The sequence below is a fragment of the Platalea leucorodia genome, assembly GCF_965183815.1.
Source record: "Platalea leucorodia genome assembly, chromosome: 22".
NCBI lineage: Eukaryota > Metazoa > Chordata > Aves > Pelecaniformes > Threskiornithidae > Platalea > Platalea leucorodia.
The window spans coordinates 2494027-2508600 of record NC_138844.1 but is presented as its reverse complement, the minus strand read 5'-3'; the positions used below and the strand labels follow the sequence as shown (position 1 = coordinate 2508600).

General features: G+C 45.7%; 1 protein-coding gene across 1 annotated transcript in view; it reads right to left on the bottom strand.

The window, feature by feature from the left end:
* MYO1D (myosin ID) overlaps positions 1–14574 on the bottom strand; it is a 159783-nt gene that overhangs the window by 46993 nt on the left and 98216 nt on the right. The window contains exon 21 of the mRNA XM_082332086.1: positions 12817–12971. Within this exon, the coding sequence (XP_082188212.1) occupies positions 12817–12971 (155 nt within the window). The remainder of the gene's footprint in view (positions 1–12816; positions 12972–14574) is intronic.

The window sequence follows — 14574 nt, the reverse complement described above, 5'->3', positions numbered from 1 at the left end:
GCATGTCACGTTGATCATTTCCAGGCTTTACAGCTCTAAGTCTGACCTGCCCCATTAGCCTGGTACCAGCAGCACTTTTTGAGGCCAGATTCTTTAAGGTGACATTTTCTAACGTGGAATTTTTCTTTTTTTTTGAAAGCGCCTCAAAGCGATAACACAGCTCATAGCGCAGCGTGGCGCAGAAATCGGGAACAACACAGCTCCCGTCAGTGTTATCCTTTGGAGCCTGTGATGCACAAAGGCATGATCCAGCCATCGCACCTGGCGGGGAGAGAAGTCTCGACTCCAGCTGGCTCCGCTGAACGGAGATTTATCCCGGACACACGAACTCCTCGGGATGCCGCGTACTCTGAAGATGCAAATCGAACCGTACGCATTTATACACAGCACACACATGACTCTACTGGAAGATGATGAAGAGCACTGGAAAGCCGTGGTAATGCCCAGTGCTGAAGGAGAAACCCTTGAAGCAGTCCCAAATCTCACACCGCTCTCTTCAGGGTGTCAAAAATGGCATCGCAAAAAGGAGGAAATTCTACTTTCTAAGAGGTAAAACTGGAAGGGGCTTTGCTGAGAGCCTGTCCTTAGCAGTGCTGTATTACAGAAACCCTGTATTACCGAGGGAGAAGCCATCTGGGGCATGATCTGATCTCCTGATGGATGCCACTTATCCCCGGACACGGTTCATAGAATCACAGAATCCCAGGTTGGAAGGGACCACAAGGATCATCTGGTCCAACCTTTCCAGCCCAGTCTAGCCGAGATGGCCCAGCACCATGTCCAGCTGAGTCTTAAACGTGCTCAGCGTAGCGGAGTCAACCCCTTCCCTAGGGAGATTATTCCAATGGTTGACTGTTCTCATCGTGAAAAATTTACCTCTCGTGTCCAGTCAGCATCTCCCTGGGATTAACTTGTACCCATCAAGCCTTGTCCTCACCATGGGACTCCTGGTAAAAAGAGAGTCTCCATCTTCTTTTTAGCTCCTCTTTAAGCACTGGTACATGGTGATGAGATCACCTCTAGACCTCCTTTTCTCAAGGCTGAACAAGCCCAGCTCTCTCAGCCTATCCTCACACGGCAGGCTGCCCGGACCCTTGACCATCTTGGTGGCCCTTCTCTGGACCCCTCCAGCCTGCCCACGTCTTTTTTGTACAACAGGGACCAGAACTGTACACAGTATTCCAGCTGTGGCCTGACAAGCGCCGAGTAGAGTGGGATAATGACTTCTTTATCTCTGCTGGTGATGCCCTTTTTGATGCAGCCCAGCCTCCTGTCGGCCTCTCGGCTGCAGCAGCACCCTGCTCACTCACATTGAGCCTCCTGCCCACCAGGACCCCCAGGTCCCTTTCCACGGAGCTGCTCTCCAGCCAGGTGGATCCCAGTCTGTGCTGCACTCCTGGATTATGTTCTCCCACGTGCAAGACCTTACACTTGGCCTTGTTAAACTTCTTAAGGTTCTTGTTAGCCCACTCTTCCAGCCTATCCAGATCTTCCTGCAGGGTGGCTCTCCCCTAGAGCGTCTACTTCCCCACTCAGTTTGGTGTCATCTGCAAAACCAGTTAGGCATCAGTTGATGGTCTGTGCCTGGAAATCCCCAATTCCAGCACGGCAGCTTCACCCTGCGCCCCGACAGCAGGTTACAAACCACCCCCGACACGAGTTACCACTGGCAGAGCGGGTCGCAGGACACGGGAGCCCTCGGAGCCGCGCTGCGGAGAGCCGCAAGAGGGGACAGGTCGCGGGGGAGCGGGACGGCACCGGCCATCGGTCTTCCCGCGTGCGGGGCTGGACACATCAGCAGGGTTACGTGTGTTGGAGGCTCCCGCACGAGTGCTGGGTAAGAGATATAAATTGAGGAATCCACACCAGCACTCTCCTCTTTTTATTTTTCCTCACTTAATTTAGCATTAAAACATCCTATTTGGATAATAAATTATTACACGTAACTACCGAGCTACGAGCAGGAGCAAACGGTTTCAGCCCGACTTTATGAACAAAGCAGATTTACAGGGAAATTCGCCTTGGATCGTTCTCAACGCATCTGTTTTGAAAAAGGGGAAAAAAGCAATGTTTAAGCAATAGCAAATCAAAACTGATTTAGGGATCTGAAGGACTGAAATGAAGCCAACACATTAAAACTAACCACAAAAATTATCATAACTACGCTTATGCAAATCTTTTTCATATTACATAAAAAACCCAACACAGCTTTATTTAGGGATTTGGCACGCTACAGGGGAAAGAGGAGAGCCACGGACAAAACATGCGAGCCCTTCTTTCACTCAGATATTGGGGTAAGAAACACAGCAGCAGAATTACAGGCTGGCAAAGGAGAATTTGTAAGGAGAGCAAGACACCAGGCTCAATGTATTAAGTAGATATACTTCAATTTTATACTGTGCGCTTGATTCCACAGACTGGCTTTTCTTTTTCCAGACTGCTTTTTAGCGTGAGCTTTAAAACTTGAGCTCAGACATTAAATTCTGGATCCGTTGTAAAAAGGCAAAATAAAAGCTATAAAGCCTGTCAAGAAAGAAAAGGTTTGGTCTTTGGTTTGGGTTTTTTCGCAAAGTCAGGTTACTACAGCCACATTTAAATACCAATTTATTTGACCTTGGCTTCAGAAGGAATTGTTGGGACCCAATATTTGTACCAAATATTTAGTCTCTATTTAAAACCAGAGTTCCTTAGCCATTTCCATCAAAGTCAAGCACCAAGCTAGGGGTCTTTACCACATCCATATTTTAGCAGCTAGATGCTCCACACTTTCCAGAAAAAACAAAACCAAACCTACCCTCTCAGCATTGAATTCCAGTTATGCACAGAAGTCACCAATGACTTTTGAAAGAGCCGTCTCGGAAACATCAAGTGCCTTTTTGAGAACAATTCAAATATTGAGTTCACAAGATGAAATGAACTGGGCAAGAGATAAAAGGAAGGAAAGCAAGCTTAAAAGACAAAATTTTGGCTCTGCTGAAGATGCTATAAAGCAGAAAACCACAAGGGAAGTTTCGTTAACGGGTACTTTTACGATACTTTGTTTTACGTAAGAATGTACAAAGTAGCAGAAGTATTTCTGATGAGGCTTCTCAAATACCCAAAGACTTCGAGAGAAAAATGCATATATTTCCTCATTGTTTCAAACATAAGAGAAATGTAGTGAGCCTATTTATTTTATTAATTTTTTATCTCTTCAAAAATATTAAAGCCTTAAAAATAATTGTCCTCCTCTTTACAAAAACACCTTTGTTGATATTTAGCAGCTCTCCGCAAAACTAAACGTGCGTAGTATACAGACAGAGCTGGGCAGAAGCTTGGATCTGGGCTGGGGCCCACAGAGCTGAGGAACAGCAGCCACGAAGCACCGTTAATCAGAAATAACGAGACTCCAGGTAGGAAAACCACCCTGTGAGTGACTCACTATAAACAAATGGGGAACGCATCAACTTGTGCTAGTACTTAAGCATCACCTATGAGACATTTTTAGTCTCCGAAGGTTTGTAACCAGTAGCTCGCGGGTGCTGACGACCCCGACCGGCGCCGTCGGCAGCAGCATCCCACGTTCCAGGGAAGGAAGAGGTTACACAGCTGGAAGAGCAGGCACTAAACACACCCGAATTTGAACAAGTCTGAAGTTATGTGTTGACGCCAAAAATGTATCTGCATCCATTCTGAGGCCAAACCTGTATGTTTTAAAACTTGCTGGTATAGTTATGGCAGACCACAGACTACGAGGGGAGCGTAAAAGATTACTTCTCTCGAGTAGCTTGTTTTCAAAGGTAATATCCCCTCGCTTAAGCACATGAGGCAGATGGCATGAATTACAACCCCCTCCCCAAATTAAAACAAAAATATAAAAGTTTTATATGGCTGAGATTTGCGAAGCAGGGAGGTTCCCAGCGCACAGGCCGGCGGATGCCAGGACAGCTGCTCGGGGCAGATGGGTCCTTTGACAGCTTGATAATACCGACTTGCTGGTGCGACTAAGCCCTGGTAAGGCCAGCCAACGTGGGGCCATCTGTTTACTGGAGAGGAAAGGCTCTTGGAACAGCAGGTAGCCAATGCTTTGGTTGAGAATTAAACCACCAGCAAGATCATCAGTATTTACAACCTTTACTTGTGCAAGCACATACGTACAGCTGGCAGCGTAACTCTGCCACGTCGGACTGCTCCTGCGGCGCCGCGCTCCGTTTCAAGACGCGGCTTGGGATTTTTGCGCTATGGTTTGTACCACCGAAGGCTCTCTAGAAGACGCTTTCTGCTTATGTCAGTTTGTTAACAGCGGGCAAGGGGATGGCTCGTGTCAAACTCTCGCGGTCTTGAATGAATGCCAAGAGCTGTAGTTCAAGACTGAAAATAGTACTAGGGTCAGAAAGGTGTGCTAATGAATACACTGAATATAGCAGATAGCCCATCAGAAGCATTTTTGTAAGAGGAAACATTCCCATCCCCCTGTTCCCACAATAATACCTCCTCTGGGGAAAATCCACAGCACGCAGCACCAAAAGGGAAGCTGGATGGGGAAGGCTGGCGCGGTAGCTGGGGAACGCAGAAACTCCCCGTCGCTGCACCACAGCCACGGCTCAGGTGTGATTTCTTTCATGTTTTTATATTCTAATCATCAATTTCTCAAGGACAGGCGGGAGCTGGACGGAGCCTCATAAAAGGGCACAGAAAATGTTAAGTGCTCTAAGATATTAAAATGCTCATACTTCTAAGTTTGATGGCTTCTGTAACACCTAGAGAGGAGGAGGAGGAGGAGGATGGGTTTGAATTTTCTATTCTAGGACACTGCAAAACACGTATCACAGCTGCTGACAGTCTAAATGCTATTTTTTTTCCCCCAGACCACAAATAATCCTTCCAGTTTCACACTGCTGCTGTAGACTGTCCAAGAACAGGATTCACCTGTTTCAGCCCAGTAAATTCACTAGCTGGCGACAGGGAACGAAGCGGGCAACTCAAATAACGCTTTGCAAAAGGCCAATAAAACAAAACATGATGTGTTAGTAACACATCACACCGGCGTGGTGGGCTGGAGAGGACCTTTTTCATAGGAATAATAGTTACTGTGGAAACCTGGTTCTAAATTTTCAAAGTAATCAATGCTTTTTTAAGTGCCCCAATAAGCCTTCCCAAATACAAAACAATTTCAGAAAACCCCAAGCAACTTAACCATCAGAAAAGTCAATCTCCTTCACAGCACATCAAGCTCCAGTAACTTCTCGTTTCCACCAAGATCTCCATCCCAGGAGGACCCCGAACATTTGCACGGAGCTTCAGCCCCTAGGTGCTGCTTGCAGAGCGGAAAGCATCCAAGTTACAGGGAGACGCTGGTACAAGGTAACTGGAATGTGTTTCAGCCACAGCAGAGTCCTCTTTCCAGGGGATTTTAGACAGAATTCGTGCTGACAATGGGAGTAGGACACGGGCAGGCTAGGGAAGGAACGACTGAGCAGTAAACCTCTTCATACGCAAAGGAAAGCCATAAAATACAATCAATTGCTACTATTCACATTCTCAGACAAAAGAATTGACTTTTAGATGTAGAGGGCAAGTACTCAAGTAAAGGATTCACAATTTTGCTGCAAAAATTAAACTCAGCCTCTTGAAAGCCCAAGCCCCTCTCCAGAGCTCATTTTATTCTCAATATTACAAATCCAGGACTGCAGGAGACAAAAGCTTTTTTCCATGCCAGGAATATATTGAGAAGTGTATCAAAAAGCTCCTTTGCCACTGGAACGTGAGATGGGGGAGGCTTCCCTGGCCAGGGGGTTCAGGACCCACTGCAGAGACGGCGAACGAACTCCGCAGTCGCAGCAGCGTCGGGAAGATGAGTCGTAAGACAGGAACCGATCCTTTCCCGAGCTCCGTAATGAGCTCCCTTCCAGCAGGACAAGTGCTGGGAAGAGCTCAGCTGCATCAACAGCTGAAGAAACGTTTTCCAAAATACAAAAGAATTCAAAAAGAGGGTGTGTGTCATTGGGGTGCTAGTGCTCCTCTGGTTCAGGCCCTGGAGTCACCGAAAGCAACAAATCCTCAATGTGTGCAACGTATTTTCCAAAGGAAAACTGTCATTTCTTAAGCCAAGCTACAACTGTGAGGTCGACAAACCTACACAGGAATTACCAGAGATGATTATAAAGATCACAAATTAGCCAAAGGTAAATCTTAGCTAAATCCTAGGAAAATTTTTTAAGTCACTAAGACAAGCTAAGAGAATTAAGCCAATTTTTCCAGTTTACGTATTTTTTAAAATTTATTTTGTACAAGGAAACTATTTTTCCTTTTGCCACCACCCTTCCGCAGGGCTGAGTACCTGGTGCTTAAAAGCTGACAGCTAACTGTAGGTTAGGGCTCCCCCCAAAACACAGCAGAATTTTACTAAAAATTCATTAGGAATAGAAATGCTGTATAAAAACAAAGCTCAAGCACTGAAAGAAACGTTAGGGAAGAGTCTGATATGAATAAAGTCTGGTCCTTTGTCAGGCTCCAGCCGCCGCTAACAATGGTGTCAGCCACTGGCACGGCTGAATCAGAACTAAACACGGGTTAGCTGGCAGTGGTGACAAAGGACAAATCGTATTAAATAGCAATTTAGAAGCAGTTTGTTTCCAGCCCGCTTTTCCGAAGCAGCGCTCAACTCCTTTTGATCTCATCCAGCCTACAAGAAATCACCAGCATCGATGGAAACTTCCAGTTAAAGAGCGCTCATCACCGGCCCGGCTGCCGGCGCTGCTGACGCCCATTGTCAGTTCAAGGATAATTTTCATAGCGTTCACAAAGCTTAAGTGACAGATTAATTTGATACCAGCGGCTGTAACACCCCTCCTTTGTGCGGAGGCTTTCTGCCTTACGAGAGGGTTATTTCCTCGGAGGAAGGCCGCTTTGGGAGCAGCGCACCATCACGCTTGTGGTTCCAAATACCAGTTTGGGCTCCTCTTCCTCTCTTTGTCCCCCAAACCCAAGAGTATGAATCCCCATCGTCTCCTCCAGATTGTTGCTGACTACAGACAAACTTCTGTTTTAACTCGCGTGTAAATCTATTAGTCTCAGCAGTTAATCAAGGTTTCTACAAGAGAAAGGTAAACAGCTTTAAAAGAAAGGAACAATTTAAAACTGATTAAAATCAGCGCAGCTTTGTTATGACAGAGCATCTTTCTGACAAACTGAAGTGTTTTTAACCTCTCGCACGATACCTGGGCCAGAGCTGGAAGGTCTGCTTCTTCCTATCAGTGGAAAAAATTCAAATAAAAAAAAAAAATTGAATCGATTTCAATCAAACTGGGCTCCCCTACTTAATGATTTGTGTTCCAGACCGTGCTCGTAATTGAGCTGAGGATTTTCTCCTAAAGAAGAAAAATGAAATCATGTTGAATCTCCTCTGTCTTTTTTTACGGACAGCATCAAAAACATGTAAAATGCTTGTCCTCACCCATGCACAATGGATTGAAAATGTGTATTTACAGACTGTTTCCTTCCATCTAGCTGACAAACATCTCAGCATTCATCCTATTAACAAAAATCACCCAGCAGGCAGCACTCCTGGAGCTTAACCTTAACCACCGCTATTTAGATAACGGCGAATTTTAAAATCTTTCACTTAAACGTGTTTGCGGGAAGCTTTGTTTGTCACAATACGAACTGTTGCAAAGAGCAAAAAACCCAAAACCACATTTGTGAGTTCTTCTATTGGTACCAAATATATTTAATCTCCCCAAATTGCCTGCAATTCTTAGGTTTTATTCTGATACTCGATTTATGTCATTCAGGGGGATTAGGGGCATACTGCACTCATTCACATTTTTAAGCAATTCTAGTGAAACCAGTGTTTATGGCTAAAGCTTTGAATACCAGCAAAGCAGTCAGAAGTCTCTTTTCCCCAAAGAAAGGCTTTTCTGAATGCCCTAAAGCAGGGCGAAGACGAGCGGTCGCCCTAGGCCGGGCGTGCTGCAGCCCACGGGTGCCGCCGCTCCCTGAGCCCATGAACCCTTTGGGCCAGGATCCCTCTGTTTATCGTATTTAGCACAATAACGCTTTAAGCCCAGGCCCGTCGCCTGCGGGCCGCCGCACTGCTGACGGCAGGCAGAGAAAGGTGCGGTTTGTGAGGACGCGCTTCCCCACGCAGCCCTTGCTCGATGCGGAAGCCTGGGCAAGCTCTGCACCTTACACCAAACGTGTTTCTAGTTCGGTTTGTTTTGAAGGGCTGATGGCACAGATTTTCCCCCCATTTTTTTTACATATATGTATATATACATATACTTTCCACATTTTTACCTAGATACATATATACACATATATTTTCTCCAATTTTTACATATATGCATATATAAGTATATGTGTACACATGTATTTTCCCCCATTTTTTACTTATGTATGTATAAATTATACACACCCACTCACCCTCCCGTATTACATACAGACGATACACGTGCCCGTGACACCAAGTCCAATAACCAAACCTCTCCGCTTCCACGATCAAATACCTTGCTACCATCTCAGCTAACGCAATGCAACGCACAGATGGAGCAAAATGACAATACATAAGGCACGTAAAAGGGAAAGCCGAGGAACGCAGTCTTCCTAAAGACACCTTCGTGCCAAGCCGAGAGAGCCCGGCGTGGAATAAGAGCAGGGTAAGGGGTTTTAATGGAGCCTACAGCCCATCGTATTAGTTTGAGACCCATTTTTATGAATTACTGCTTGGTCAATACTGTGGCAGTGCCAATACAACTGGCTCTAAGGCATGCCAGTTTAAGAACCCAGAACTAAAGAAAATTAATCCAGTGCACACTAATGATTAAAGTTGGCTGACAGGTCTCAAAGCGCAATGGAAAATACAAAATTATCCTTAGGCAAGTGATTTTCTGCTGGAGTTCTGCAAGGATTGCTTTTTACTGTTCTTTTAACTCTCCCTTCCCTTCAGCAATCCTGGAAGAAAACCAGCAACTGTGGTTGCAGACAATATGGGGATTAGGGGAACAGAAAGCATCGATGAGCAGGCCACTGATACACGCTGATCTGAACTGCGTGGGTCAGACAGACAGACAGTGTGTTTTAACAGACAACAAAAAATGAATTCTTTAAGTTAGGGTGTGCTGCAGAATGGAACACCGTGCGTGGAAAGAAAGGATGGGTCTCGGCCACCGCCGGTGACGACAGCTGAGCTGCCTTTACAGTCCGCGGTGTTTAGATCGCGACACTTGCACGCTGCAGGGAGGAGCGGGCACGGAGGTGACACACACAGTGTGAGCGCCATGCGAGGACAAGAGTAAAAGCAACCAGAGCTTTGGAAACCGGCTAGGATCAGGTCTTCTCTGGTGCAGTACAGCTCTGAAGCACATCCAGAAAGAGTCCTCAATATGTTGGAGTGATCAGTTGAAACATCTTCTAGAGGCTTAAGGACCACGAAGCAATGGGGGTGGCAAAAGATGGAAAGGCTAAGTCCTTTCCTGGCTGATAACCTTCCCCTTTCATGTCCACCCTCACTCCTCCAAGAGCTCCTCAGGTCCCTTTCTCCTGGACACGGGCTCCAACACTTGAAGGGATGCTGTGGCCACAGCTTCCGAGAGCTGCGTCCCCTGCACGGTAAGCAAGAGCTCTGGCAAACCAACGACGAGAGCAACCTGCTACCCTCGTCCCTTCAGAGCAGCTTCTCCTCCTGCCAAGCAGCGTAAGAGAGCCACGCGATCCAAATTTCACACGCCTGCTCCTACAAGGGACGACCCAACGCGCTGAGCTGCTAGAGGATTTTCCCTGCTGTTTCATGCGCTCTGCTTAATCGCAGCTCTTCTCACCTGGCACGCACGGGGGCTCTGCGACAGCCACGGCCGCAGAACAGCAAGGAAAACCCAGGCGAACTCAAGGTCACGGACACGTCTACACGCTGTGCTGCAGGCAGGCACGAACTTACTGTGGCCCTTACTTCAGCATCTCAGCCGGCTTTCCCGTCATTTCTGGTGGGAATTCGTTACCTAAATAATTGTATTGTTAAAAAAAATATAATCTAGCTGATATATTAGAAATATGACTCAAACACCCGTTAACTCGACTATATTCAATTCACTATCTTAACCAGCAGAGCTGCTACTCCAAAATTTTATAGCTCATAGAAGCATCACGTTAGTTTTATGCTATATAAATACTAATTTGTGACCACAATCTGAAAGTAAGAAAACTCCTACTAGGAATAATTTTGAAAAGACACAGTTTCAGACAGATTTTCATTGGCGAAGGGAAAAGATGTGAACTCAAGCGATACGTTCCCAAAATCGAAGCCTTTGCGCCTGGGAAGAGGACCAGTGTAACTTCTCCAAAAGCAGCTGCCAGAATACAGCATCTAAAGACATTAGCTCAAAACTTTTTCTAAAATGTCTAAACTATTTCTTGCTGAAAATTTCCAAAATTCCCAATGCAAGATGTGTCAGCATTGAAGTTTCCGGTTTGGAAAAATAATAAAACCTGCAACAAAGCATCCGAATGAGAAGGTTTAGGTATCCTCAGCATGGATGTCCCCGCCAGCCTCCTCCTCATCTTTCCTACGCGCTAACACAGAATGGCATAGAATTTTACACGATTTTATTACACAATACCATTACCTACTATGCTACACGTAACCAAGGGCAGCTGTGCAACCTTACCCTTGCTAAAACCTCTTAACAGGGGTTTTAGGACTGGTATCAAGATGGCTGGCAATTAGTTAGGACCTGACGTGAGCCCCCGCCGTAACCCAAGGAAGCCGCTCCCCAGGTCCCAGGCGGAGCAGAGCTCTGAAGTCCCATTACGGGGTCACCCGGCGATTGAACTTTCAAGGCTCAAGATTTTACTGCTGGATCCACTTTCTTTTCACAGCAACCACCTTGGGACAGGCAGGACAGAGAAACCTGACACTTGCCATCAGGCACACGGCGACTTTCAGCTAATCCCATTTAATGAGGAATTCCCAAAGTGCCTCTCAAGCAAGGGGTCAGCTAATCCCATTCACTGACAGGATTTTTTTCCTTTTAGAAAATGGAAAGTGGATGAAAACAATAATATTTCCTTAATTTTGATTTACAGATATTGCTTTGAAGAGGGAAACCGTGACATTTGGATATTTGGAAAATTAAACGTGAGCTGTTCCTGTACATTACCGTTAAACCAGTAACTTTTATGAGATGCCGGAGAAAAAGAGGCTTTTAGACCAGCTCTCCCATTTAACCCGTTGTGCTGAGAGCTGTCATCTGAAGCAGTAAAAAAATGCTAATATTGCGTTAAGTGAAGATTAAACAGCATATAAAAGTATTGAACTGTCATTCTACTACAGTGATTAGATAAAAACTAATTCTTTTTAAAGATAAAAATGTCATTGTTAAATCAGTATAAGAAATTGAAAATCAATAGTTTATACCCTTGTATGAAAGGTGCAGTATTTCAGACTGACGGCCACACAATAGACTTTCTTTAAAATGAAAAACATGTGCCTCAGACTGAGCTATACCGGATCCGTGACAAAAAGGCTGGGTACTTCGGAGTAACGTCCGAGCAACAGGAACAGCAAACCAGGGCAGTCTGAACGCTGAACACACAGACTCTGGAGCGTAATCAACCGTTTCACAGCTCTTCCCAACGTTACAGACTTGTTAAGGCACTGAGGAGCATCAGCTGCCTGAAGAAGATGTCACCTGTGTTCAAAACACGCCAGACATGAAAGAACTCCAGCTGCTTCACAGGCTGCCCGAAACGAAGTGTGTTGCTGTACAATACCCATATCTCCTGAGCCTTCAAGAGTAGCTATCTTTGAAATTAAACTACATTCAGGTAAAAGCAAAACCAGGGAATGTTTTCTGTTGCTTTTCAGCATTGAATTTCCCCAAACAAGTTATGCCGATACTGAGATTTAATTTCAAATGAACTCAGCACCTACCTCCAGCAGTGGTGAGAAGTGGCTAAACCGGCATGCTCCTCCTGAATTCATGAAAAAAATTACCCAGGGACCTAATGTAACCTAAACCCACCCTCATTGTCCTGCCACTTGTAGGTCTGTATGAATATTTACCCATAAAGACCCCTCTTTATGGGTCATAAATGGAGCATGATATTGTGAATGGCAAAAGCCAACGATCCATGTGATGCTGAACATCAGTCCTCATGAGAATTGGTTCTGGAGGAGTAAGGGAAGAGCTCTGAAGGTCTGTTCACTCCACACACCATTTCTCCACAGAGTGACTTTTACGTGCTTGCCTGCAATGCAGTCACTGCTGTGATGCTTGTCTGGACAGTCCCAAACTTGCTCTCTGGTATCAAGGTGATTATTGCTAGTTCAGCTACAAAACAAGAAGCTCAATGCAAGATAACCACTTAAGTGTTGAGTCCACCGATAAAACAGCTTTTGCACATTGATTTACAAGAGAGAGAATTTTCAGGAAACAGAGATGACATTTTACAACTCAAGCAATAAATCATCGACTGATACCGGAGGCAGAAGGAGCAACTGGGGAAAGGAAGAGCTATATCTTAATTTTACACATTAAGAGTTTGACTGTAAGAAGCGGTCAGGAGACATTGCGACGCACTCAAAATGCATCTTCGGTGATATCTGTCCCCAAACACCCATGCTCTAACACACACACAGGGAAGGTAAAAGGGGCAAGCAAAGTGTTGTAGCTAAACGCCATGTCCCAAAAACACAAGGAAAAAAATGTTGCTCTGGTATCCAAGTGATATGGTGAAGTAACACAGATAAAGCTCAAGACTGGCATCAAAATGACTTCAGGGGAAGCTTCTGATTTGGCACGCTTGACTGAGTTTTCAACAAAATCCATCCCCATCACTGACCTCTTGAAGTGGTTGGCCAGGACTCCCACCAGCTCTCCAATCCTGCTGTCGTTAGAGGGCTCTTTACTGAAGAGACAGACAATGAGATCCTTGCTGTCTTTCGTGTGGAAGACCACGAGCTGGTCCTTTCCATTGGAGACACTCAATCCTATCAACTGTGAAGAGAAAGCAAGAACAACGTTACGCACGTTGATATATCTTTGCTACTCGCCAGGCTAGTTCTGTCCTCTCCAGGATGCCACGCTCCCTCTCAACGTCTGCCTCTACCAGAGAGCTCAGGGCGATGGCAGCGTGCAGGTCCTCCCGCAGGCTGAAAACGTCAAGGTGAAACAAGAGGGGTTTTTTTGAAGTTAACAGTCTCAAAGGTGCGAGGAAATTTTACCTGGGTTCACCCTGAGCAACCCTCGCCAGAAGCAGCAGAGCCCCTGTTACTGCAGTGCCCTTCTGCCTGTCCGGTACCACCACCCACCGAAGAGCGCACCGGCCCGATGGCCAACAGCCGAAGCGTGCTGGCCCCGGAGCCTCACGCTGGCTGACACCACATCGCTCAGCGGCAGAGCCACCAGCCTGCTTTTTTTTCCTTTTCAAAGGAATCCAACAGTAATCCTGAGTCTGGCCAACAACCATCTTCAAATTCACATACGCAGCGCTGGGAACGCAAGGATAGGCAGATAACGTAAGAATGATGTTTTTTACTGAAAGCCTAAACATCTTGATGAATAATATAAGTTGCAAACCCCGCAAAGCCATGATGATTCCAGTATTTAGGCATGGATTAAGGTCTTGCTGTCCTGACAAAATAGAAAGGTGTTGGGTTTTGGGTTTTTTTGTCTGTTAAGTAACTGCTGCTTGGCACATTAAAAGCTTTGTCCTCATCGTCTCACAAAGCAGAAGCAGGATATTTTTAGGAGTGGCAATCTGGGTACACAGGCTATTCAGATTAATACTAGAAAAAGCAAAAAATGAATCTGTGCTGGGGAAACAAAATATAAGGATGGCAAAAGAAACATCAAGAGGCAAGTACATTTAACAAACCAGTGCTAAAAAATAAAATTAAAAAAAAAAGAGAAAGGCAAAAGAATGAGTACAGAGAGCGAATGCAGCAGTCCTGCCCCGTCCACCAAAGGACCACACGGCTCCTTTGAGTCATCCAGAGATTCCCAGAGAGAAGCCACGTTCTCCTAAAAGTGCGAGGCACCGATACACCATTTTGTGGAAATGAAAGTCTCATAATTCCCTTCTTAAAGAAAAAAGCCGTCTGCGTAACCCCACGGCCTGTGTCGGGAAGGGTATTAGCACAAATGGAGCTGGAGACTACTCACTCCCTTCAGAAGCATGAATCAGGTTCAGAAACAGCCTGGATCCGCGTCTTTGGTTCAGCAGTCACAACGCATTACTTCCAAGAAACCTGTTCCAGCCCTGGATGTCTACCACATCCCTGACAGCAGCAGCGTCCCAGAAACGCACGCCGCGGCCAACATACAGCAGTGCGGTCTATGCCCCGTTTTCTGGATAAAACACTACACCGGTTTAGAATCACTCATATTTTGTCGGCTCATTATCACAGTACCACAGCCTGCCTGCGCCACTGCAACTGCTGATATTTTAAACACCGAGCAGAGACCTCCTGCTACCAGTTGCATACACCCAACACAGGTGGAGTTTATTCTCTGCCGTTCACGCTGTTTTGAGGTTGTGAAATACTTTAAAAACAAGCCACACTTCATGCACAGACATTAACAGCTGCCGGGGTTTATA